This window comes from Tinamus guttatus, unplaced genomic scaffold, assembly GCF_059628265.1.
Source record: "Tinamus guttatus ecotype Peru unplaced genomic scaffold, ASM5962826v1 Tinamus_guttatus_pri_ptg000311l, whole genome shotgun sequence".
NCBI lineage: Eukaryota > Metazoa > Chordata > Aves > Tinamiformes > Tinamidae > Tinamus > Tinamus guttatus.
Genome location: NW_028288845.1, coordinates 681178 through 707500, shown reverse-complemented (window position 1 = coordinate 707500; position 26323 = coordinate 681178). Strand labels below are relative to the sequence as shown.

General features: G+C 44.5%; 1 protein-coding gene across 4 annotated transcripts in view; it reads left to right on the top strand.

Annotated features, from left to right (window-relative positions):
- The window catches only part of PAX3 (paired box 3), a 56229-nt gene that overhangs the window by 16671 nt on the left and 13235 nt on the right, over nucleotides 1-26323 (top strand). For 2 of the 4 annotated variants that reach the window (XM_088528483.1, XM_088528482.1), the window contains exon 5: nucleotides 20694-20893. In XM_088528483.1, coding sequence (XP_088384609.1) covers nucleotides 20694-20893 — 200 coding nt within the window. Of the gene's footprint in view, nucleotides 1-20687; nucleotides 20894-26323 lie in introns of all 4 variants that reach the window. The other 2 variants (XM_088528481.1, XM_088528480.1) reach the window with 1 other exon arrangement.

Genomic DNA, 26323 nt, shown 5'->3' with positions numbered 1-26323 from the left:
AATTCAACACGGAACATTTTGGAAAGCGTGTCTGAGATTGTCCAGCCTTGCAGCACGTGGGCTCTGGTGAAAGCGGAGGCCTGGGAGGGACCTGCTTGGCTTTGCAGCTTGCTTTTCCAAGGTTTGCTGGGGTTTTAACTTCACCTTGCCCGGGTAGCAGCGCTGCTTGGGTGAGCTGTCCTGCACCCGCTGAGCACGGGATGGGCAGTGTGCTGACTCGCTCCAACACCTGGGTTTTAACTAGTTACTGATATAGCCAGGAGGTCACCCTTGGTAGTGAAGCTCAGGATGTGTCGGCTCTGGGACTCGCTATTTCTGTATGTGGGGTCTTGTTGTACAGGGACTGCTGTTCCTCCAAATTTTAGTTGGGTACCTTCACTCCAAATTCAGAACATAAGTTTAGATGGTAACTATGAAGCACTAAAGACTTTATACTTTGTTCTGTTTGCTTGTTATATGCATGTTATTTTACCTTATTTTGTTTAGCAGTAATAATAATTGCACACAATTTGCAAAGAGTAAAATCTAGACAACCTGAGTCTGAATAATCTATAGATTAAGAATGAATACATAAGGTGTTTTTTTTAAGGTGGCTTAACTGAAATTTTTCTGTTTTATTTACCAGTTAGTCTATTCTAGAATAGTTACTGCTATAACAGTGGGTTTACTTTGTGCTGTTCAAAGAGTTACAGATCAGGCAAAACCTGCACTTACTCTATTAGGTAAATTCATTTTTCCCTTTTGTATTTGTAAGGGTAAAACTCTGTTACCTAAATATAGAAGATGAAATCATTCAAACTATTAATTGCATCTTCCTCATTTGGTTCCTTAGCATGTTCCAAATGTGAAGGGTAGCTATTCTTGTTGGTGCGGCAATTCCTGCTTAGTTTATGCCATTATTACAATATGGTCAGGGATTAAAAATGTGGCACACTTTTATTTTCAGATGGTGTGCTAATTAAAACGAACTATTTGTCTTAAGGAAGGTCTGTACAAACTGCAAACCACTACTGCCCTGCTGGTCGAGAGGGTAGTCGCGTGGTTAGCAATTGTTTCCAACGTGGAATAACTGTGGCTAGGAGCAGGCTGGGTGGGCGTTGGGCTTGTGGCGGGATGGAGATGCCGATGGTCCCACCAGGATGCTCTGGGTGCCTGTCACCAGGACTGGGCATGGCGTGAGCGGGGAGGTGATGGCCGTAGTGTCACACTGCTGGTGGACCTGGTTGCCCCAGGCGGGACGCACCAGCAGCTTCTCCGGGGTCTCAGCAAAGCACGGGGAGGCATCTCGTGTCCTCAGGCACTGTGTGGTACCCTCACCGGGCTCCTGTTTTATCATCGACATGAGTCTGGCTCTGACGTGCTGTCCAGGCAGCACATAAGCAATTTTTTAAATGTGGAAATGTGCAACAAAACATAACACATCCAAAATCAGAAGCATGCCTGATTTAAGGAAAAAAAAATTTAAAAAAAAGGTACCAACTTCATGTTATTTTATACTCTGCCATTATAAATATTTGGGACGGATTTTGGAGTTAATCTAAAATTCTAGAATCTGGAACTGTTAAAGCAGAATTGCAAGTGAGGATGGCTCAATAAAGGAAAAATTAAAAGTTTCAGCACAAATGTTAATGTAGGAATAATCAGCTGCAGCTGATGTGCTCAATGTATGGTCTTCTAATCTCACAGGAGATGCAGTGTAACTGTGTTAGTGCTGGTACTGAAGCTCCTGCCTTGGCGTGTTCTGCTGCGCCTGCAGCTCTTCTGCTCTTCTGCTCTTCTGTGGCTGGGTTTTCCATGTGCGTCTTCCCAGTGCAGATTACTTTGCTGGTGTTGGAGTGCTGAGTTTCTGGGCTGAGTGTTTAACGTCCAAGTTCTTTGTGTTTAAATGCGTTTTGGGGATGGGGAGCAGCTGATGGGCAGAAGGGTCGAGAGCACCAAGGCAGGAGGCTCCAGCAAGGCAAAGTCTTGCGACAGGTTATGCGCAGGGTTAGGTTTAAGTGTGTGCAATATTAATGAGAACTCATTTTTGAAGGATTGAGGCTAAAAACGTGGTTAGCGTTTCTATGGCCCGTCTACAGCCTTCTTAGTTATGGGAGATATTGGCACAATTCCTAATGTGCATGCGCTTATAAAGCACTTTTACCCTGTTATGAGTATAGCTAATCCTCTTTCATGGGGATAGCTCTACTGCAATAAAACAACCTCGTATTTAAGTAAGTTATTATTTCTTTACAAAGAGAAACCTGAATTTATAAAAAATAAGATAAAACTTATAAGGAGAGCACCTGTGAGCTTGTTGCTTCTGAATACTTGCAGAGTGACTGTAATTGCATTGCAATATATGTTAAAGATTCTCATTTCAAACTTATATTTTTGGTATTTTAAAATGGAAAATAGAGTGCATAGATGGGATTAGGAAGCTGAGTGAGTTTTCTTAGCGCAGCTTCCTAGGTTTCAAATATGAAAAACAGCCAGTCAACCAAACAAAATCCTCACGTATTGAAAATTAAACCAAAATATCAGAGACGGTTAAGCAATTAATAAAGCTGAACTTTAAAATATAAGTTATTTTAACTTTATATATACACACTTATATGTGTGACTTGAAGAACCTCACACACTTTAACATAATACGGAGTGCACTAGCAAAATGCAACCTGATAAGCAATTTAAGGGCAAAGTTTGTTATTCTGCAGGCACCAAAAAAAGACTACTGAATGTGTCCTGCTTTAAAAAAGAAAAAGACAAAATTAACTTGCCGATTCTTTATCCTGCATTGCAAAGTCAGGAAGATTTTTGTTTTTAATACAGTTGTTTCCAGAGGATATAAATCAACTGTGTGTTTTTGGGCTGCGACCAACAGTGAAAATATAAGCCAAAAAAAAAAAAAAAAGATTTTTTTTTTTTCTGAGGAAGTGAAGGGAAGCAGCAACGGGGCTAGGGCAGAGGCTGAGCCGCAGCTCTGCGAAGCCAAACGCCGGGATTTTGGGAAGGGTTAATGGCGTTATTTGCACAATAGGATGCTGGTTGTTTTTTTAACACACAGGGCCACGCAAAGTTATTTTCTGCTGCGGGGCCGTTGCTGTTGTTTTTATTTGTTTACCCGTGCTTGTTTGAGCTAATCACCACTTAAGTAAGAGCCTCTCTGCCTCCGCTGCCTCCTCTTCCCGAGCGTTTAGCCGTGGTGACCAGTCAGGCACAAAAACGTGCTTATCTGCAAATGAATGGCAGCTCTTTGCTTCATTAAAGCCTCTTTCTCTTCTGGCACTCGCATTGTGACCCTTTGATATTAATTCAAAGGGCAATTAAAGAATGCGGCCCATCTTTGAAGTAAGGCATTCAGGGCAAGGAATGGGATGAACCTGGGACTCTGATGGACTGTGCGCATTCAACAGGCCTTTTCAAGCCAGTTTGAAGTGACTCAAAGAAAATGGGCAGGAGAAGGTCAAAGAGAAAAAAGGGGCTAAAGAAACAGTCTGTATTTGTTCGAAGTATTAGCCAAGCAAACTGCAAATAGCAACAAAATGAAACAGTTAATAGAGCAGCCAGACAGAGGCATGTCAATCACTTAACTTGAACAGCATTGGGCTAACCAAGGCTTCAGTCCACTGTGTTATCTAATTATCTTGGGAAAGCCACTAGCTGGAAGTAATAGTATTGTATTTCTTTCTGCTTACTGCTCAGAAAAGGTGATAAATACTCGCTGCTTCATAATTATTCAACATATATACATAAAGAGTGGGTGGATTGGAGGATTGTAGGCAAGCTGCTAGTAGAAAACCAACAAAAAGCCCTTCCCGATTAACCTGGGACACAGAATGTGAGCCGTAGCGGGCTGCAAATCCTCCGCAGGGGTTGCACATGCTGCAAGCGCCGGCATGCGTGGCTTTCCCTGGAAAAAACATGCTCGGAAACGCGCGAAAGCCGTGCGCTCCCCTCCGCGGACAGCGCCCAACCTCGTGCAATGTTGAGGGAGATTCCTGCCTTGTTTTGCCCCAACAGGGTAAATTAAGGACAAAGTTTCAGCCTTTCTTCACAGTTGTCTTTGCATTGTTGGTTAAATTAGCTCCATGGGGCTTAATTTTCCACTGCTCCGAATTTACCCGTACAAAACAAGTACATGATTCTATTTGCACAAATGGATGTGCCCATAAACAGGCATATTTTAGGATTCTGGCTTAAAGAAAAATTCCTGAGTTTATCTTCACAGTTGTATAAAGTTGTTGTCATTACTAAAACAAGGAAATAATAATGAATTTGTAATGCGAGAGAAGTGCTCTTGTCTTGATCCAGCTGATGCAGAGAGCTGTGTAATAACCGACATATGGAGGGAAGTGTGTGCTGAGAACTGCCCTGAAATACACACAATCTTGCAGCATTTAACTACTTGTTTTTTTTAACAAATAATGGGATTTGGTGGAAAGACTGGCAGTTGCTTTTGCATGGACAAAATCTGCAGGAAGAATTTGCGTTGGAGTTTGGGCCTGATGCTGCAATTGTCTTTGCGTAAAATGAACATTGGGCTCCAGCGTGGTCCTGCTTGCCTGGAATCCCGCATGCATTAATGAGCACTAAACCCTAACACAAGATTGGGCTGTACTTGAGGATTTGTTGGTATAAAATGGAAAAGAATTTTGTTTCAAAAAGCTCTGCACACATGAAATGAACAATATACAATATGACTTAATGCATGTTAAAATAAATTCTCCATCAACAGCTGGGAATAGTTTACTGCGGCGGAGAAGGAAAAAATCATTTTTTGTCGCTGTTGTTGAGAAAACAAAAGCATTGGCACAGTCAATTACAAATCACTTTTGTTGAGATCTTGCATGCTAAATTTTAACCAGAGGGACTTTTTTTTTTCTTTTTCTCCCCCCCCAGCGCTGCATTGCACCCTCCTTTGAACTTCAATCTAGCAAATAAGCTAAAAGAAAGCTAAAAGAGTATTCAGTGTGTTTGTGCTTGTATGAAGGATTCTGCCATCGCACACAAAAAAGTCAACTTTTATAGCGGCCACTGAATTTTCTTTTAGAAAGAAGAAAGGAGGAGGAATTCCTCTATACGTCAGGCACAGCACAGTTTCAAAGCTCAATATGTATTAATAGGAAAAAAATAGCGCTATACGAACACTTCACTGTCTAAGAATTCCAGCTGGAATAACTGTATAGAGCCAATGACCGCTTTCTTATTTTTGTGCGCTTTCCTCCTGCTTTCTGCAGTGTTTTATCTCTAAACCATTGAAGTCAAATCCATTAACTGCCTTTGGTTTTGGAGGGGCTTGGACCAGGCTCTTTGGAGAAGAACTTCATTAATACTGAAGCTTGAGCAGGATGAGGCTTTATAAGGATCCCTCTGAACATATCAAGGCTGATGGAGAGCTGTTGCACAACCTTTTGTGCTGCAAACAGGATTTCTAGAAAGGGCAAAAAACCTCAGGCAATGTCGCTTCCCAGCTCCAGCTGGACATGGGACAGGGCGCATGGCCGAGGAGCATTTCTGCTGTGGTGTTTGCTGGCTGCTCTTGGTTGGTTACGTCTCTAGGATTTTAATCTGCTTCCAAATATGATCTTAACTCTTTTTGGCTGCAATTGGAAGAGTCCCTGGTGGCAGCTCTGTTTGTCTGAGAAGGGGAGGCTGGGCCAGGTCCCCAAGGGCTTATTCGATATGTTCTTTGGTAGCTTCAGGGATCTTCCTTCACGTGTTTTTTTGACTTCTGTGTTCCTCTAGGTGAAACAAAACCAAGCTCTGATGCAGGGAACATCAGCTGACAGCCACTAGGGCCCAGTCTTGAGCGCTTGTAGCTGTCTCTGGCTGTGGTTTAGCTCTGTGGGAATCCATGTGGTCATGCAGGGCAGTAGGGGTGCTCTGCACTGCAGGTGTCTGTGCAGGATGTGACAGCCCTGTGCTGCTTGCGCCAGCTCTGCATTGCTGCTTTCCCATCAGGACATCCATCCTCGGGGCACGGGGAGACGCTCGGCAGTGCTGAATGTCCCGGCAGGTTTCTCCAATGCCCTCCGAGCGGAGCCTCTGTCTCCCACTGCAGCATCACGCTGGCTTCTCCCTTCCCTTGTGGGTCCAGCTGCCTGATGTATCCCTGGTTCTCATATTTCCCTACATCCCTGCATTTCATTGTGTTCTGTTTGTTTTGGAGAATACAGGCAGTAAGGTTTGCTTGGAGCTTGTGGGAAACATTTGTGCTTAGCAAAAAAAAAAAAAAAAAAAAAAAAAAAAAAAAAAAAAAAAAAAGGAGGGGGGGCAGCAGAGCAGATCTAAGGATGCTACATAGCAAATGCTGAGGCTCTCCTTGGTTTTATAAAGGAAAACATGGGCTGGTTGCTTTACTCTGCTAAAGCCCCTCGCTTGCTGCATGCCGAGCCTGGAGCCTTTCTGTTTGCTGGAGCTCCGAGCTCCTCAGCGCCACGTGCGCTCGCTACAGCACCCACGCGCTGGGGAGCGTTCGCACCTCTGTGCGCTCTCCGGACGGCTGCAAACCAGGCAGAAGCACCGCCCGTCCTGCCGTGCCGTAATGCGATGTCAGGAATTAGCAACTTCCATCCCAGAACATATCGGGAAGAGAGGAACACTGGCAGCGTCAGGTTGGCGTCAGATCCCTGCATCCTGCCCTTGCTGTACACTATGCATTTATATATTTATACATTAAAAATAAAGTTTTTTATATATTTTATATATATATTTATCATGGAGAAGCAGGAAAAAGTCTCCTTTTAAGCAGTCAGCCTAAAACTTGCAGGTGTTGGCAAGAAACTGGGCCCAAAAGGGCTGGTTCTCACTGACAGGGTAGTGGATGGAAGTTCTGCCACTGTTTCGTGGCTGCAGGTTTGCATCTGCAGTGCACTGTGAGAATATCTGAGAAAAACTCTTAAGTTGCAGAAATATGTGGATAAATCTGGAATGGGGTGCAGAAGGAAGGCATTTTAGAAAATGTTTTTGTTCATAGGCTGCTTTTTTTAAGGCATGGAGGCACTTGACTTACTACTGGGAATTTTGCAAATCTTGAAAACAAAGGATCAAATTCTGAGTATCATTAGGCTTTTTTTTTTGCAGTCAGAAAAGCCACTACATGAACTAAACATTTGTTAAACTCCATTTAAATGAAAATAAGTTAAAAAGATAAGAGAAATGCTTAATAAAAGATAACTAAAATTAATTCTTACTAGAAAATAAGCATTTTTTTTCCATTTGCCAACAATGGGCAGGGTTTAGGAATCAAGTCTGGGGTCAAAGGGTCTTGATGGCCAAGTCAAAGGGCAGCCAGAGATGTATATTAATGCGTGTCAGCCTCTGGATCCGGGAGTCAAGCGGTAGTTCATAAAAGAAACAAGGCATCTTAAGAAGAAGTGTTATTAGCAAACATCAGGTCAAAGTTTATCTTTGGGTCAGTGTGTACGGGAGGGTCACCCGCTCTGCTGTCGCGTTGCAAGGTGCTGGCGGGGAGAAGCAGCTGGGAAACTGGATAGCCTTGCCAACTGCTCTTACAAATTGCGAGTTAAACTGAGGCATTTCGAATGGAAACGGTTATTGAATTTAAACTTTCCTTTTTCATTTTACTTTTTTTCTTGCTAAACAGAAAGCTAACGTATACTTTTGTACGGATTCTTGGCAATTTCCTCACGCTTCATCCTTGGGCACGAGAGATGATGCTCTAGGGGACAGACGTGTCTTGCTTTTGGAGGAGCCGGTGCTGCAACATCAGCCCCTGTGCTGCAGGGATATTGTAAATCTTTCCATGTGACTCTTCCTGGGAGCGTTCCCGAGAGGCCAGGGAGCCGTTCCTCCCAGCTCCGCTCTTCCCTGCGCCGCGGCTGCGGGATCCCCAGCAGACGGAGCCAGCAGCGCTCCCCGTACCACAGCAGACCCGTGTGGGCTGCCGTGCTCCCTGCTGCTCCCTTGTTTTAGTACCACAGTTCAGTTGCTCCCTGGTGAAGTAAACCAAATAAGAGAAGACATGAGGCCGTTTAAAAATACCGCGACTCCGATGCCTTTTTGGTTTGAATAGCACAACTTGTGGTTGGGCTCTGGGAGGAGGGAAGAGAAGAGCATAACTGCAGGAATAATAAATATGTTCACTAAAGCTGATTATGTCTGCATTGAATGGTAATTAAAATACAATGTGCAAAGATAATTGGATATTTCTGAGAACTGACATGACTGGAAGTGACAGAGAAGTGATTACCTGCTAGAACTTTTTTTGTTGTTGTTGTTAATTAGGTACTCTCATTGCTGTAGCCCTGAATTGTGCATTTAGCATGTAACATTATGCACAGGCAAATCCTTAACTCTAGAGACATCCGTTACCGTAACGGGGAGCCTCAGCACGCTTGTTTAAAGGGTCATATGCTTGTTCCTTTGCAGTCTAGTTGTACCAGCAGAGATCTAACTTTTTAGTTAAGAGGGTGGCTTTTTGCCATCTGGGTTCATGTCTGTAAATTAAATGGAGAAAATCCACCAGAAAAGGGCAGGGAGAGGAAACAGCGCTCACGGTTAGAGAATGGGATTTTGGTGGGTAGGTGGGTGCTGCTTTTGTCTTTGCTCTCAGAAAGATCCCCTTAGTGTTTGAAGGTGGACACAGAAGGATCTGCTCCAGGATGGGTAGTGTCCCAAGGGGGTCTCATGGAGCCTTCAGGGCGCAGTTGATGCCATGCAAAGGCGGCTCTGCTGCATCTTCAGCAAGTGCCACGTCCACTTGTCCTTCCTCCTTTCCCGCTTCCCATGAAAAGTTTGAACGAGATTCTACTTTTCTCCCAGCACAGGCTGGTGGGAGGAAGCTTGGGATGAGAGTTGTGATGAGAAATGTTCCCTTCCTCGCCCAGCCGCAGTGATGGGCTGAAGCATGAAATGATGTGAATTAGAAACATGCTCCGAGGCTGCGCAGCTGAACCTTTCCTGGGATAATCTGCTACAGCTCTGCGGATACTGATTTGAAAGCCTCTGTTCCTAACTAGGTGCAAGGGCCTTGCCATGAAGCGTACGTTACCGTAGGAAATCATATTAAAGGGAATGAATTTCCAGGAGTCTGCAAGTCTTCACTTTTAATGGCAGCTCCATTGAGCTTCATATAAACACTCAAAAGGCTTTGCAAGATTGGTTTTAATTTCATTTGCAAGGGTATCCATACTATGAAGCAGTGAGTCTGAGCTTTGTAAAACACATTGTGTTGGAGCTGGGCTCAGGCTGAGCGCCGCTTTCCCAGGAGCGGCTGCTGAGATTCCACTGCATGCGGGTGTTGCAAGGTCCAGAAGGCCAAACCGGAGTGAAAGCTGCTTCTCTTTGGTGGTGGACAAAAAAGGGATGGAGAGGAGAAAGGAGAATGGGAATGGTTCCTTCAGGAACTCAGCAGGATCAAATGGACTTCTAGAAGCATTTCTCTCTTTTTTGATGCTAAAAGTAACAGAAGGAGGCTCTGGGATTATCAGAAGAAAATTAAGAGTTCATCTTGCTCCTAGAAAAGTCAATGGCAGTATTAGTTTATTGCAACATGGTGCCCACTAATGTGATAAACAATTGCTTTAAAGGAGAAAAACAACTGAATGCCAATTAAGACAAGCATCAGAATGAGTGCTCCAGTTTTCCACTGCACACAGGATGATTTATAGTCAAAGGATTACTTTGAAATTGTTTTGAATTCTGCCCTTTAATTTATTAAGCGAATCCTCCTTAGAAACTTGACTGCTAATTCACTTTAAATTAAAGTCCCACTGTCGTCTTTGCATGTATGCAGAACCTCGAGGGTTCTATAAAACTGTCAATGTGGCTGTTAATTTTTCGCTTCTTTTTTTCCTTATGGCTTAAAGCTTAATTGTGAGAGCTGGGAAGATGCTGTGCGTTTGGTTTGCAGGGTCCAAGCAGTGTCCTACAGGTCTCAGCTCCCATCAGAGCTCCCAAGGACCTTCCTGCTGCCACGCCAAGGCAGAAAACCTGACAAAATCTGGGACTTGACAAAATCCAACGGGTCACACCTGACTTTTGTGCTGGAGTTGGAAACGGACGATAATCTAGTGTTTTAGCCTAAATGTCCCTCAGCTTTGGGTGGGTCTGGATCCAGATCAGGATCTGAACTTCTGCCTCAGGCTGCTCTCTAATTGAAGCCATGTAAAACCACACATTTCACATGACTTTGATGCAAAACCATAAATAGGCCCATTTTTTTGTTGTTGTTTAAAACAAAGTCCAGGCTTGCTTAGAAAGATCACAAACCTCTTGATGAACCTTGATAGTTCTAGGTTGTAATGAATACTCAAGTCTTGTATATAATAATGTCACTGGAGAAAGATACCTGTTTTTTTTATTTTTTTGTTAAATGTGTGACTGCTCCGAGACAGGCAATGATGTTCTGCTCAGTGCAGGCTGTCTCAGAGATGCTCTAGACTTTCCTGCACAGGCTCTGAGTTTGTTTATTTTTTTGTTTGCAGTTTATTGAAAATAAAAAAAAATCAAAAATACAAGTGGTACTTAAACCATTTTTGTGTTTTATATAGAAAAAAATATAGGGAGGCTTCTGAGCAACAAGGGATTGAAAAAGCAAGATGGAGATGAACATGGAAGCTAGAGCTGCTATCTGCTTTTTTCTTTTCTCTCTTTTCTGTGAGCAGTTTAATTACAAAATGAACCTGGATGTTTTGCACTTTTTTTTTGTTGTGTGTGTATTCTGTGAGTAGCAGACTCAGGGCAATGCGGGTATTTTAGCAATACAAATTCTGCTACCCTAACAGAACACCATGACTGTTATTAATTTTAATGGCAGATGTAGGGCTCAGCTTTGAAGATCACAATCTGGGCATTCACTGTGGAGTTATCCATGCCACATATTGGTTAATCCACTTATACATGACGATATATGTTAGAATTAAATGAATGTTGACCAGTAGAGTCTGGGTCAAAGCTGGTTTAGCAGCAGTTTGATAAGTGGTCTTGACGATTTGGAAAGCCTAACTAGAGGACTTCGACAAAGTGATTGTCACCAAAAACATAAGAAAGGTTTCCAGGCTACTTGGCTGTTATTTGTATTACTGTAGTAGGCAGGAACCCTGCTATGGCCTGGGAGTTTAGTGTGGTAGGTGCTCTCGATGCTCCTGTGTGAAGGACCTGCTGGTGCAAGCACAGCCAGTGGGCAGGTGTGGGTATGCTGGAGAGCAGGGCTGGACACTGGATCCTGATGGAAGCAGTGGTTTCAGTGGGCTGTTCAGGACCTGTTACAGTTTTACAGGGGGGCAAGCAAATGCCAAGCAACTTGGAGTAGTGAAAAAGTCACCATTCAAGAAATGCTGCTGCTTTTGAATGTGGAGGATTTCTGTTTTCAAGAGAAATTAGAAACAACCAGAACTGCTTTTATTATTTCCCCCGAGAAACCTCCCTCACTATGTGTTTTGCCATAGAGCTCTTGCTATGAATCAGGCACCTTGGTTGATCCCAGCTTTTCTTGTGTTTCTCCCCCAGTGCAATGCTATGAACCTCTGAGAAGCAAAGCAGACCTCTACACGGATGCTGTCAACTCCCTCAACAGCCTCACAATTCAGTAGTGCTGATTTTAGAGATCCAAATTTGTAGCTAAGCAACTTTTCTGAGTTCTTTTTGCATTTTTGTGATTTAAGCCAGTTAAAAGCAGTGCAGAGCTGTTCACTTTCTCTGTTTTCTTAAAGGACCTGCCCTTTTCTGGAGGATGGGCTCATTGGCTTTAATGAAACCATTGATTTTCAGCGTGTGGGCGATCATCTAACAACAAGCCCCTTTTCATGGTCCAAAAATAGCCCAGGCTGCTTCGCTGGCTTCCCCCCTGGAAATGAGGGGCTGAAACAAAGGCCATCTACCTTGTGCCTCCTCTCTGTGTGCAAGGAAATTCCTCATCCTGGTGGATGTTCAAGGGCCGCATAGGAGCCTAAAGGCTTCATTTAAAGACCGCTGAAGCTAGAGAAGGGTGGGAAATACATTGCACACTTGGTAACAGCTTAAACACTGTAATTTAAATGTCTGATCACAACAAACTGTGCTCCAGCACTGAGGGATGGCCCAGGCTGGCAGGGCTGCCCTGCCATCCCTGTGCCAGCTGGACTGTAAAGTAGAGGAGAGGAGCTTCCCGAGGCCAAAAATAGGGGCAGACTCCTCTGCTGAATAATCTGCCTACTTTTGTTGTACTCTCAGGGAAATGTTTGAGTCAAATTGTTTTGAGAAATGCTTTAAAATAATAGTCTTTAAAAAAAAAAAAAAAAAAAAAAGTTACCAAATATCAAGCACCACAATGGAGTGTGCTAAAATTGATAGAGAAAAGGCAAAATTTAACATGTTAAATTGGTGTAATCACACGAGTGTTACCGCGGGTTGTGCTCAGTGAGCCCTTGCACTAACCTCTGGTGAGGTTTCCAAGAATGTTCAAGAGTGAACATTTTTAGCCAACTAATTTTTGACTAACGTTAAGTATTCAAGCAGCCATCGTTGTTCTTGTAGGTTTTCAAAACCAATTATGTTTCTCATTGTCTTTCTCACCGCTGGAATTGTGGATTTTCCCTGGAAAGCAGCCTGCCTGTGTTTCTCTTGAGCGGTAGCGGGGGAATGAGCGCGCTGTGGCGCTGCGAGGGAGCCTCCACCATCCCGAGCGTCGCAGTCTGTGCGCGCCCAGCGCTGGGGTAGAATGGTTTGTTGAGGAAACTGCGTATTCTTTAAGTATGGCAACCCGATGACCATCCCAAATTATAAAAGTGAAGGGGACAATTGTATCATTCAGGTTAGCTCTATGGTGGGTAAAAGAGGCTTGAGGGGCGGCCTGGCTTCAGCAGCGGGTTTAAAAAGAAATCATAGTCTTGATTTCCCATGGAGGCTTGTGAGGACAAAATATATGTCCAATAATGCTGTCACAGAGATGAAACTATGTCGAACTATATAGCTTTATCCTCGCTTTTTGGAATCAACTATGGTATTAAATCAAGCCCTAGAGCTAGCTGAAAGATTAAAAAAAGGCGTTTAAACATTCTCATATTGTTTTATCTTAAGTAATGGTATTGCTTAATATTTTTCTTAAAAAAAAAAAAAAAAGTTTTGGCCATGCTGCAAGCTAGTCAAAATCCAGTGAAGTAACACAAAGCTGTTTTTGCAGATTCTTGTAAGCCTTTTCCATCTTAAAATGTCCAGTAAGTCTGATCAGCTTATATGACCTGGTATTCTCTTATTGCAAAACCAAAAATAATGAACCAAAAAGAATTTATATATTTTTGGTTTGTTTTTCCCTGAAGCCTCCATATTGCCTATTGGGTATGAGATTGCCTTGACAGCTCAATTATTTTCAATGCTTGAACCTGCTGGTACAGTTCCCTTACTTATCCAGCGACTCCTTTGTTTGCTTCATCTCATTTCTCAAGTGTAGAAATTCCATCTCCCGGTGCTCAATGTTTCTGTCTTAATTGGCTACCAGTCACTTATTTCATCAGCTGATACCGCCTTTAAGACACGTTGCCAGTTATTCCTTAGCATGTTCTGGGCATTGTTCAAGGAAGGTTTAGCTTTATTCTTAAATCTATGATTTGTATCAAAGTACTATTTAGAATATCAATCCTCAAAGATGCTACAGAACAGATGCTAAGCCTCTTTTAGGACTTGAGTATTTTATCTCAATTTTTTGTAATATAGGAGGCAAAATCCTTCTTTTATGTTAAGTCAGGAATTTTTTCTTGAAGTTTATTTAGTGGGAAGTCAAGATGTTGCAATGCGTAAGAACCAAGGCTCATGTTATCAGGCTCCCTTTGGGAAGATTTGGAAAGATATGAGTTTGGGGGAAATGTTTAACATTTACTTTATGACCTTTTGTGTGCCTTTAAAAGCACAGGACTCCCTTAGTTTTATCAAACCAAGTTCATGTCATATTTTTTTGTTTGTTTCAAGTAGCGCAGTTGAGATCCTTGGATCCAGCTGAGGCTCAGGCTTGCTCTGGGCTGCTGGACTGAATCTGGAGAGGGACCGTTTCTCTGTCCTCCCCTAAGCAGCTTTCCTGGGCTGTGGGGTTGAGGGTGTTCGGTGGTGAGCGAGAGCGTGTGCTACCTGTGGCACCGCGATCCTCAGTGCGTTTGCTTTTTTTAGTTTGCATTATAAAATAGTAATAATCTTCTGTGCAAATTTACAGCAGGGAAACTTGAGTGCACAAGCAACACAAAATTGCTATGTACTTTAACATTGCTTGTTTCAACAAAGCAAATTTCTCTTTGGAAGAGAAGGTAGTGGAATAAGAAGAGATTTTTGTAGTTGTTGCATTTGCCGTTTCCTCTTCCCTTCTTTTCACTCTGGAGATTCTTCATCCTTTCATGCTCAGCTGAGAATTAGCCATTTATTCTTAGTGCTGGTGATGCACTCTTTGATATTTAAACTGGAATGTGTTCCTTTTTGATGCTCTGTGGTTTTGAATGAAGTACATGCTAGCAGATTAATGGCGCAGAAGAGTTAGATGCTGGCCGTTTTTTTCATATTAGTTCATCATTCCAGAGAAAAATTAAATATAATTTTAAAAGAGGAGACTATGAATTGTCTATTATTTGTGCGGTGAAATTGTTTTCACAGTGTTGCCATTCTCTGCTGAGCTGAAATCATTGAATAGCTATGAGCTGTCACATTTTTGTAAGTTATAAGTGTGTCAAGCTGTGCTGACAAAATGTCCCTGCATAACTGTTAATATGCAGTGTCATTTTAAGCATGAAACAGTTTAGCTAATGATTTATCTCTTATAATGCAGCACTTGGGGCAGCTGTATGATTTGTCTCTTTAGCAAGTCAAGTAATTTCTTTAACAAAATGTTAAGCACAGATGGGCCATAGGCTGTCAGTTAACCATTATTGTGCATGCATCTGCTTGCCTTCAATGCACTGTTTTATGTATTCAGCCACTTACTTAGGCAGAGCTCTCTGAAAAGCGGAACCTACTCTGATTGGCAAATAAAATGTTCATTTGTCTCTTCTTCCTATTGTTTTGTTTTGGTAACACATGTCAGCAGCTCAATTACCCAGTTCATTAACAGCTCCCAATGGACACGATGGCCAACCCATGATAAGGAGGGCGATTGTGGCACATATGGTCAATAATAGCCTGTCTCTTGGTAATTGTAAATAAAAGTCACTGTTGGCCTTTTCCTTTTACTGCCGCTACCGTTTTCCTCTGCGCCTTGCTGTACAAAGCACATTTCTCAAAGTGAATCAGTCCAAGTAAAATAAAAATGCCCTGTGCCCCCCTCAAAAATATCCCTTTTATCACTATTCTGGCTGCGTCTTCCCTCTGTGCTGACTTTCCATGCGGGAGACGGGGCTGCTCTTTTTGAATTCCCTTAACCGAATAATTACTTTTATCAATCAGTTTACTTAAACAGCAACATATTTTCTTCCCATTTCTCTCATTCTCTTACTGAAGACTTTTGTGAAGTGCCTGTGGAGTTTAAAAAAGCCATTTACAATGTTTTTGTAAGTATGCCCTTTGCAAATAGCAGCCGTTTTCAAAGGGGTAATTGAAGTGTGACTTAATCCTTGTTAGATGAGCGATATTCATGTCTAGAACAGAGGGTTGCTTTTTGAGTTCGTTTCTATGTTTCTTTTTTCTTTTTTTTTTTAAATGTGTTACAGTGAAGATGACTGTAAAAAGGGTTAAAAGAATCTTTGCTAGTAATTGTATTTCACGACGTGCTAGGTATTCCCTTGCTTTTTAGCAAGGTGGAGTGTTGTTCATTATGTACTTTCTGATCCTAAACTTTCACTTTTTTTTTTTTTCTTCAAGGAAATAGGAGCTTGCATGAACGTGTTTAATTTGAACTCCACCAATACATCTTTTGGGACTTTGTTGCTTTTTGCCTTCTTGGAAATCTGTTTTCTCCCTTCTTTTCTTGCAGTGGAAGCAGAGGCACCAGGCTGCTAACATGTAGGAGCAGCTTTGGGGCTGGGACCTGTGGGTGACATTTGGGGGTTTCCCCAGCTCCGCACTCTTCTTCCTTCGTTAAAAATAATCATGATAAAGCACAGAAAGCAAACAATGAATCAGATGAAAGGGCAGCTCAGAAACCTGCTTTACTTGCCAAAAGCAGTCAGAGCCCTCAAATTTGGGGTGCTTTTCTAAGCTTTGGCACATGCCTTATCTTAGGTAAACTTGGAACTCAGCTGAGGGTCTTTTTAAGACTTGCAGGTGGCTGTGGTGACTTTAGACCCCGTGTGCTGCTTCCTGCTGCCTGCCGTATTCATAACTAATCTGCGGCCCCTGCCGCGGCTTGCGGCACTCGGGGAGTTGTTGAGTGTCAGGGTTTATTTGCGCTATTTTGATTAGTGCTGGCCTGGCAGGCCGTGTTTGCTCTCGAACGGCCCCTCACTGTGCGCTGGCCTTTGCCGAGGGGGAGAGTGGCTGCACAGGGACCTTGGCTGGGAATTCAGATGCTGGTTGATTTTCTTGCAGATGCTGTTTTGGGGCAAAAAGGAGGTGGTTCTAGTCAGGAAGCTGCTGAGAGCCGCCCCAGGACCAGTGCCGGGAGAGCAGGCATTGCTCTGCTCCCCACTGCTCCCAGCAAACCAGCTCCGGAGATTGATGTGGAAAATGCCTGGTGTGAGCAGAGGGCCCGTCTCCCAGCATGATTTTCCCCATTTTCCCTCTTTTCCGCCCTTTGTCTGTGCTGTTACCGCAGCCCCAGGCGGCCCGGCTCCCTTTCCGGCGGGGCGCGAGGCTCGGGGGGAGCCCGGGGTGCCCCCCGCCGCGCGTGCGGCCGCCCCCTCCCCGTCTGCCCGTCCCCGTGGCGTCCGTCCCCGCGGCCGCCTTTGTGCGTCCCGCGGGCGCCGGGCAGGTGTCGCCGCCCTCAATGCGGCCCCGGCCCCAGCCGCGGCCCCGCTGATGGATGCCACAGATGGAGCGTGGAAATCGGGCGAATGGGCCCCTGCCGCAGGCCGTTTCTGAGGGCCCGACAAAAGCCGCCGGCAGAAATCCCCTGCTCACAAAGGCAGGGCGGCGTTCGGGGGGCGGCAGCCCCCGGCGCGCCCCAGCCAACACGCTCCAGGTCGCTCCTCGCGGGAGCTGCGGCGCCACGGTGATGGGCGCCCGCCCCGCAGCCCCGCTCCCTGGAGGCAGAGGTGTCCCGCTAGGCATCTCCCCAGGAGAGATCCCCCGGTTAATCCCACGCAAAGAGCTAAAAAGATGCAGCAAGTGCAAGCACTAAACTCGTCCAGCAGCAGAAGCTGCAGTGAGGGTCAGTTCATTGCTCATCTGGTCTTGTTGGAGAGACATCCGTGGGCAGACAAAATACAACAAGGGAGGGCAGAGCCCATGCTGTTATGGGTGGAAGAAAAGGCCACCTTAATACTCCTACACCCCTAATGTGGTGATTCACAGGGCCTGAATGGTTGCCTGCAAAGTTTTTCCTCTGCAGCTCTGTGGAAAGACAACCCTCCTCTCTTGGGTTTATGAAGTGCCTTGTGCTGCTCCCTAACACGGGGGTTTAATGCTTGTTGTGTTTTTGTTATTTATTCTTCAAGTGAAGCACCTCGCTGAGATGGAGCGCAGTGTGCAGAAGGACCATGGGCGAGCTGCTCTGCTCGGACATATCTCTTCCCGGTGTTTAGAAAGTTGTGGGACTCTAGGCCACTAAATACCTCTGAGCACAGGGATTTTTGCCTGTGATAGTGATAGTTCAGACAGAGTGTTTCCTCAGGCCACCAAACAGGTCAGCAGGGTTAAGAGACAAATAATTGCTCTTTAATTCTCTAAATGCCGCCTTCAATTAAACCTCCCAGCTCAGCTGCTGCTCAGCCTTTGGCATCTTCCCTTGCGTAGATCCATGCGTTGAGGAAGCTTGGAGAGCACGGATGCACTGCCTTGGTTGTGTGGTGCTGGAGGTGGGGGGAGAAGCTGTCCCAAAACCTGACCCTCTTTACTGATGTTCAGTAGCATCCAGGGAAAGACAGGCATGCTCTGGAGATCAGCGGATACTACTGAACAGAAGGGGTAATGGAGTGACTCTATGAGCAAGTGTAGCACAGATACTGCTCCTTAAAGGCGGAGGCATGTTCATTCTGTGTGCTGGCCAATACTGATAGGCTTCTCATGTATTAAAAAGTTTTTAATAGGAAAAATAAGCACAAAAATTTCCATGAAACAAATAACCCTTGAAAAGATTACCTAAGAGCTGAAAATTAGACTGCAGCACAGACATGCTGCTAGCGTTTGAGATTACATTGGTCTGATTTTAATATTGTGGATCAGATAAGACAAAGGAACCCAATATTTTCAGTAAATCTGCAGCCAGTAGCCAGCCCTGGAGAAGGGCAAGACTGATGCAATCAGGTGATTATAAAAGCCATTTAATCGGATATGCCTTTTCTCCCTACTTTAGTTTTATTACTTTATCGCTAAATGTTTGTATTTGTCTCAGATGCAGTGTCCTGGATTCCCAGCTACTTCATTCAGTCTTTTTGTGACTGTTTTGCCATTATGTTTTCTCATATATTGCTTAATGAAATCTAAAACTGCAATGAAAATGGATTAAGCCAGGGATCGGGTTCTGCCATCCCCATCTCAGCATGAGCGTAGGTTGCAGAGGAACATTGCAAGATCTCACAAAGCCTTTATAAAACACTTATTAGAGAGATCACCTGGGGGCTTCTGGCTGGGCTTTAGCCCACTGAGTGAGGGTGTTGGGGTCAGAACCCACTGAGTGAGGGTGTTGGGGTCAGAAATTCAGCGACACGCAGCTGTTTGCACTGCATAGTCCCTGGTTCCTAGGTAGTGTTTTGTAGGTGTGCATGTGTATGCTAACACACGTGTTCTCCCCTGTAATGGGCTGGTGTGTCCATATGCATCCTCAGGCATTTTCCTTGGAATACAATTCCCACAGCACCATCCTGCTTCCAGCTCAATTTCAGCTTGCCTTAAGCCTCCTTTTTTTATTTTATTTATTTTTTAAAAAATAAGCAGAAATGGGCAAAAGCTGGAGAAGCCCATGTCCCCTGTGGGCAAGGGAGACGACTGAGGCACTCAGTCGTGCCCATGGGGTGAGGACCGGAGCAGAGCCGTTTGGTCTGGGGCAGCTGCGCAGCTCTTTGTTCTCTGGATAACGTTCTCCAGAACCGGGAGGACTTGATCCTGCTGTCCGTACTCGGGCAAAGCTGCCACGCAAGTGAGAGGCCCCATGAATGCGTGTTTTTTGCAGAGCACTGATGTTGAGCTCTGCGGGAGTTTTTCCTGATATTTAGTGCATCCTGGATCCAAAGTGCTGCTGGTGCCTGTACAACGCAGATAGCTCTCGTAGAAGAGCCTCTGGGCTGGCAGTAATTGTTCTTCTTTTGTGTCCAGAAATTCATAAACTCTTCAGCTGAGGTGTCCGAAAAAGCCCTTTGTCCTTATCATGCTATAAGACCAAATAAATAGATTAGGTGTATTTATTAGTTCAAACAGCTTGAGTGCAAAATGTAAAGCAGCTAGAAGTGAACGAAGTGTGTGGGGGGATTTAGCCGGAGCTTGAGCAACAGTGATTTTTCTCCAGCTGTGTGTTCTCAGCCACGTTCAGCTGGTTTGTGCTGCAAAGGCTGCTTTGAGTCAGTGTCTACACCAGCAGCTAACGTGGAGTTACCGGTGTGGCAGGCGGGATGCCTGGCGAGCGCCTGCCCTCTTTAGGTGGCTCCCCTTGCTGGCGCGGACGGGAGGCCGGCCGGGCCAGGCCGCGCCACGCTCTGCACCGGGTCATCCCCGTCCGCTCGCGCCTTGGGGACCCTGCAGGTCCAGCACGCGGGGCTGCCGTCCGTGGTAGGAAGCCTCCCAGGTAAGGAGGTGAAATCTCTGGAGAAGGGAGTGATGCCACCAGTGTATTTCAGTTCTTGGTGTTGCATGTGCTGGAATCCACTTGCTTGTGTAATTGGAAGAGCTGAGTCAAATGGGCAACAGCTCTTTGCTTTTCTTGCAGCACTTCTCTGTGCACGTGTCTGAGATCTCTCTGAATTTTAGCACTTGTCTGGACTGTCCTAAGATTGTGCTAGGTGGGCCTATGGCCAGCTGCTAAGCTGCAGAGAGCGGAGAAGTTTAAGCGTACCGAGATAAGCTAATGTAACCGTGGAGAATACTGTTCACAAAGCAGAACAAACAGTGCACAGGACAAAGTATTTGATTATGTATGAGAATTTCTTTACTAATTTTCCCATTCCTTTGTAATCACTTCCATAATCTTTCCAGCAATGAGGTCTTAGTGATATATCTACAGAGGAAAGGTCTTGTGCATGTGCATCTATGGCATGAGAATTTATAATTTATGACATGGCAATATTTATTGCCCAGGTATATGGAGTATTTGCTCATGAGTAGAGGGAAAGGGTCAGGGCTGGATTGCTCGTGTGATCATTTGGCACTAGCTTCCCCAAATACTTGCCAACTGTTGCAAGGGGAGTTGAAGAGCTGAGCCTTCTCCTGAAACCTGAGTAGTTGATGTGTTCAGAGAGATTTCTGGTGGTCCTTAAATATTCTTGGGTCTGGCAAAGGTGCTGAATTTATAGCTGTACTTTTCTTGGTTGAGGAAATTCACATAATGTAACATTTAACTCTGATTTTTTTTTTTTTTTTTAATAAAGTTTACCAACTCAGTTCATGTGATGGGAATATTGCCAGTCGATCTTTTTTTTTTTTTTTTTTTCAATTGTCAGCTAAAGTTAACTTTCTCGCTCTCATCGCGCTCTCTCTCTCTCGAGCCTCAGCCCCGCAGTCCGAGGAAGGCTCGGACATCGACTCGGAGCCTGACCTGCCGCTGAAGCGCAAGCAGCGCCGCAGCAGGACCACCTTCACGGCGGAGCAGCTGGAGGAGCTGGAGAGGGCCTTCGAGCGGACGCACTACCCGGACATCTACACGCGGGAGGAGCTGGCGCAGAGGGCCAAGCTCACGGAGGCGCGTGTTCAGGTGCGTGTGGGGATGCTGCCCCCGGCGCCTTTGCGTCCGTGGCCGCGTTCGGCCTTTCGTGCTCTCGCACGCTCCTGCTCGGGGTGGGAGAACATGGGGAGCTATGAGGTGTGCAACCTCAGAGGTGTCTGCAGCTGTATACGGGCAAGGGCTTTCCACCTCCTTAAAACAGCTGCTTTGAAAACAGTTTTGTGTTGTCCTTGGTAATTGCTCCATACCTACCCTAAATACAATACTTGGAGTTTAGAGAACAACGTCCTCTCCTGGTTTGTTTATTTTGTGCATTTGACAGCACTGTGCACGTAATCAGTTAAGCTGTGGTGCCAGTTTATAGATGTTTAACTGGTTTCATCTGTTGCTGTTTGGCTCTTTTAGGCATTAATAGAGGAGAGAAACATTTTAAAAAGGACAATGTGTCTATAGAGCCATGCAAGATAACAGGGTAACTGGTGCAGTATCCACAGTTTACTTCCAGTTTATCCTAGGAAGTTGACTAGTTTTAGATTTCATAATACCTTTTTTTATCCCAACTGTCAGTTTAATTCAGAGCAAAATAACTCCCAAATTACTAGGTCTTCACAACTTCGGCTATATCCGAGGAGTCTGAAACAAGTTAAACTGCTGGAGGAGTAACTCATGCTACAAACTGGGACAAGTAATCCCGAGTGCCGCTCTGAGGGCAAGCACGCGTCTTGCAGCACGGCTGTGCTGTTGGGTACCCATCCTGATGGATCCAGACTTTCCTGCTCAGTGGTTTTATCTGCTGGATGTTTTTGCAGATGATGTCACATCCCAACTTTAAGTGCTCTGTTATGAGCATGAAAGAAAATCAAATGTATGGATAAGTTTGTCTGGAAGGCGATCTCAGTAGGACATAAATCTGTTCTTAATGTGTTTACTTAAATGAAGTGCTAACACAACAGTTTCATGTATAGAGTCACTGGCCCAGGAAAGACCAAATCAAACCCTGAGAATCAGCCTTGCACAAGCATTATAAGGATAACTTTCTATATAAGATCTATTAGCAAGGCAATCAGGATCTAGGATATATATTTTAGGCTGCTTTAGCTTCAGTGGAAAGATATGAGAGAATGAAGAAGTCCTTGTTCATGTTTTTCTAAATCAATGACCCATGGCTAGCAGAAAAGCAGAGCACTCATTAATGTAACAGCTGTCTTAATGTGGCTTTAACCCTGTGACTCTTTACATTCCTTCCCCTGTTCCCTTGAGATGCACCTTGTCTCACACCAGTCCTATGATCTACAGCCTTGCAAATTCCCCAGTACCTCTGGCATATGGATATTTTACCTAACCCAGCATGGAGGAAAGTTCCCAGTCAATCAGTGATTAAAATACCAGAACAAAACCTTTCTGGATTAAAGATGAGCTGGGTCAAAGTGGGAAGCCAGCCTGTGGGTAGTTTCCTCGGGTACTCCATCTGTCTGGTACTCTTGAAGCCTGGCAGAGTGATTTATCAGTGGATTAAGGGATACAGGATTTGCCTTATCAGCATTCAGCACTTCCCTATGGCCCCTTAAAATAGCCACCTATGATGGGCATGAAATAAAAGACTTGTGAAAAGAAATAACCCTGGGAGACTTGAGGTGGAGGGGGCTGACTAGCCATCCTGATGCAGCATTTGAGCTTTTTAGTCATCGTCTTTTTTTTGGTAAGAGTATGACAGAGATCAGAGGTACCCGATTTTATGTGAAAGTGTACACAAAGGTCTCTTTGACTGCTTGTTGCTCAAGCATCCTGTAAAAGAGCCACTTTTGCAGCCTGTGCAAGTCCAGACATTCTTTTTCTCCAGAGCTTTTTCTGATGGGGGCTAGCTGCAAGGACCAGTTTCTTAGAGTTGTTCTGTTGTACTGGGAGGTTGTTTACTTGACCAGAACCAGATCGGCCTTGCTGTTCTCACCCCTGTGTATGGCACTCGTATCTCGAGTTCTGTTTTTCCCACTCTGCCACCCCCGTGCTTCCCCTTCCCCTCCCTTCCCTAGGGCAGTCCTCGTTCTTCATGAAAGGGAGATTCTTAAACCTCCAAAACATTTATTTTCTCACTTTCCCACTGTTGAAGAGTGACCAAATGCGTGTTTCTAAGCTGGTCAGTTGGTTGGAAGGGGGAAGAAAAATTGCCAACTCTGGGCTCAGATCAAACTTGGAACATTTCAGCCCCCAAGGGGAATTTTTTGGAAGCTGCAAGCAACCGAAAACAGACACTACACTGTGGATGTTATCTATGCACTTAATCCCAAGGACAAGAAAGGCTTTGGTGGGGAGAAATGTTGTTGAAACAAACTCCATGTTGCAAGAATCACAAGATGTGTAATCATAACTGTCACAAATACTCATGCACTGTATAATAAGGAGCTCTAAGGTTCCTTGCAATTCCTCCTGCAGAGCCTTTGTGCTTTAGGGCTGTCACTTTCCCCTGTGTTTCAGTCCAGGAGGCATGTGAAGGCAGCAAGGCCATGTCTTCTGCTACCTCCTCCAAGGGTGCCCCAGACTAATGTGCAAAATTGGAGCCTTCCAATAGTGAAGGGAGGGGAATGGACTTTGGTGCGGAGCATTTGTCAGATACAATTTGAAAACTCAAAATCCCCAAGATCTAGCATGAAGCTAAAAAGAACAATGTCAGACCTTGCATATGTCATGTTAGGGCTTCGCATATTGTGAGCAAAAATGCAAGGCCTCACTAGTCCAGTTTAAAAACTCATTAAAAGCTTCATTAAGTTGCCGTGTAGGCCCTTAAGGTCTGTGGGCTATTTTTACCGAATCAATCCGAAGGCTAAATTCCAAAAGTGAAATTTTCCCCACTGTAGATAGAGATCAAAGGCTTTTTCTGAGCTTCAGAGATGTGCGGTTACGGTTTCTGTAACAAACAGCACAGAAGGAATGTTGTGGGTAGCATCTTTTCCTGGCCACCTTATGACTCCCACATCAGGTTTATTTTTAGACCTGGGCAGTCTTTGGCAGCAGTCAGGAGTTTGGTTCAGATTGATGGTGGGAGTTCTTTTATTCAGTCTTTTGGCAAAGGATTTTAAAATGATGAGCTGGAGGTTTATGGAGGTTCTACACTTGCCTTATCGCAACGATGAGCTGGAGGAGCTGCCATCGGCTCCAGCCTGCTCATGGTGAGAGGAAATGGGGCTCAGGTTTGCTCTGTGGCTGGTGGAGCCCCAGGAGTCTACCTTGGTTGAGGGGCTGGCTAGTCAAACCCATCTCTTCATGGTCTGCATGTTGAAGGGACTGCTTCGCTCTGTGTGAACAAGTGGAGGAAAGTAGAAAAGAGCTCAAAAACATGAGTACATCCTATTCTGAAAAGGCTCTTAGACAACTCCTACGTTGTTTTGTTTGAAAGCTTCCAAAAAAAAAATGGTTAGTAGAAGAGCATGCCTGAAAATTCAGGTTGACATCTCTCTTGTGGCTACTAGGATGGAGCTGAATGTTCCCATGTCAAACATGCTACAAGCTTATAAATGTTTTGCAAAAAGCTTATTGCAGCCTCAATTATGTAGATGCAGTAAGGCAATAATCAGCTCAGATGCAAATAGAAGTCCTCTAGGCTCAGAAATCTTGAATATCAGAGGAAAAACTAAAAAAAAAAAAAAAAAAAAAACAAACTTTTAATGTGTGCTAAACTTGCATATTTTTTTTTCTTTGGTCCCCTCTGGTGTGTTGACAGGAAAGGATGGTCTGCAAGAGAAGATAGAGGGGTGAGAAGTGACAACTCCTTAGCTGTTAGTGAGCTTTGAAACCTCTTAAGTCCAGGCTCTGCTTTTAAGTCTCTTCTCAGTAGCAAACAAAACCTGGTGATAACTGTTCACTGGGAAATCACGGAGGAAGGAGGAGCTGTGCTAGAAAGTCTTTATTTGCACTCAGCTGCTCTGAATGCTTTGAGCTTACACTCCAAACAGCACAGTCCTGGTAGGAGATGGGATGAGGGAATGAGAGACAGGTTTAGAAACATTGAGGACTTCTCAGCAGATTTTCATAGTCATTCCTGATGTGGTTTATGGAAAATTTATCGTGCCTCTTTTTGAGGCTATCCCTCTTGCATTATGTATAGGATTAAGAATGCACACAGTGTTTTCTTTCTTCTGGTAGATAACTCTATAACTGTAGTTTTTTAAATCTGGGATGAAGGAGGAATTCATATAGGTAAACTGGCCAACTGCAAACATGTGAAGGCTCATGAAGATGTTTTAAACATTAGGGAAAGAAAGGGTATTATCTGGATTGTCTTTTTCTGGTCCCTGCTCAAATACGGGACACTTTCTTTTATAAATGCATATTTTGACACATTACTCAATATTCTGCAGGAGTCTCCAGCAGTTTTGTAAGTGATTGTGCAGGGCTGATTCAAAGACTTTTCAAATGAAACTATGGGAGTTGAGGATCTGGGAGTTGGTTGGGAGACCTCGCTCCCTCCGGTGCAGCCTAGTTTTCTGATTTTTTTTTTGTCTTTTTTATTGTAATTATTATTATTTAACATTCTGGTTCCCATGACATTGTTCTATCGCAACCAATGCGTCTCCCACCACCACAAGCCCTGGTGTTCCTGGCTGCCTTGGACGGGGCTTCCCGCCTGCCCGTGGGCACCCAGCGCAGGCCGCTCTGCGGGGAGGCTGTGGCACAGGCGGGTGATGCTGCCAGCCAGGGCCCTGTCTGCAGCGGGTCCCCTCTGCGTGCGCGGGTCAACCCTGCACCTGGGCACCTTCAAAACCCTCCGCTGCTGTGTCCACTGGGAGCTGCTTCCAGGTGTAACTTTGGACAGGCAGGTTTGTGGATCGTGGGGTATATGGGGAGTGTAGGGGATGGTTGCTGGGAAAAACACCATGAGGCAACCGGCAAAAAAAATCTTTGGCTAGAACGTGAAGTGTCATCAACAATACATCAGCCCTGGGACTTGGTATGTTTTTGGCACTCGTGCTTGCAATGGTCAGGACTGCATTTAACACAAAATATCCTCTGGTTTCCTGCAAAATTCACATCTTGGATGCTTCACGCTGTTGGTTCAGAGATTTTTTTCCCTTAAAAGCACATAGCATGCACTGTGTCTGTGATTGGGCGGTTGAAACGTCAAGGCTAATTAGACCACTGTGTTTCCCAAGTGAATAAAAACGTCTCTTAAAGAATATCCCATTGAGATCAGCAAAACAAGATGTTGGCATGATCAGTTGCAAACTACTTAAAAGAAAAATGATAATAAAAAGAAAGATCTAAATATTAGAAAATAGGGATGGAAGAAATCTATAAAGTCACCTAATCAATTCTCTGCCAATGCAAGATAACATTTTATATTATATTGCTGAGTGATTTCTGGTCAACCCAAATCTAGATGTTTGGAAAACTTCATTTTCCAATGCTTCTCTTAAAAGTCTTGTTGCTGTCTGCTCTCAATTCATCTCTGTTTTTGAGTTCTTCAGA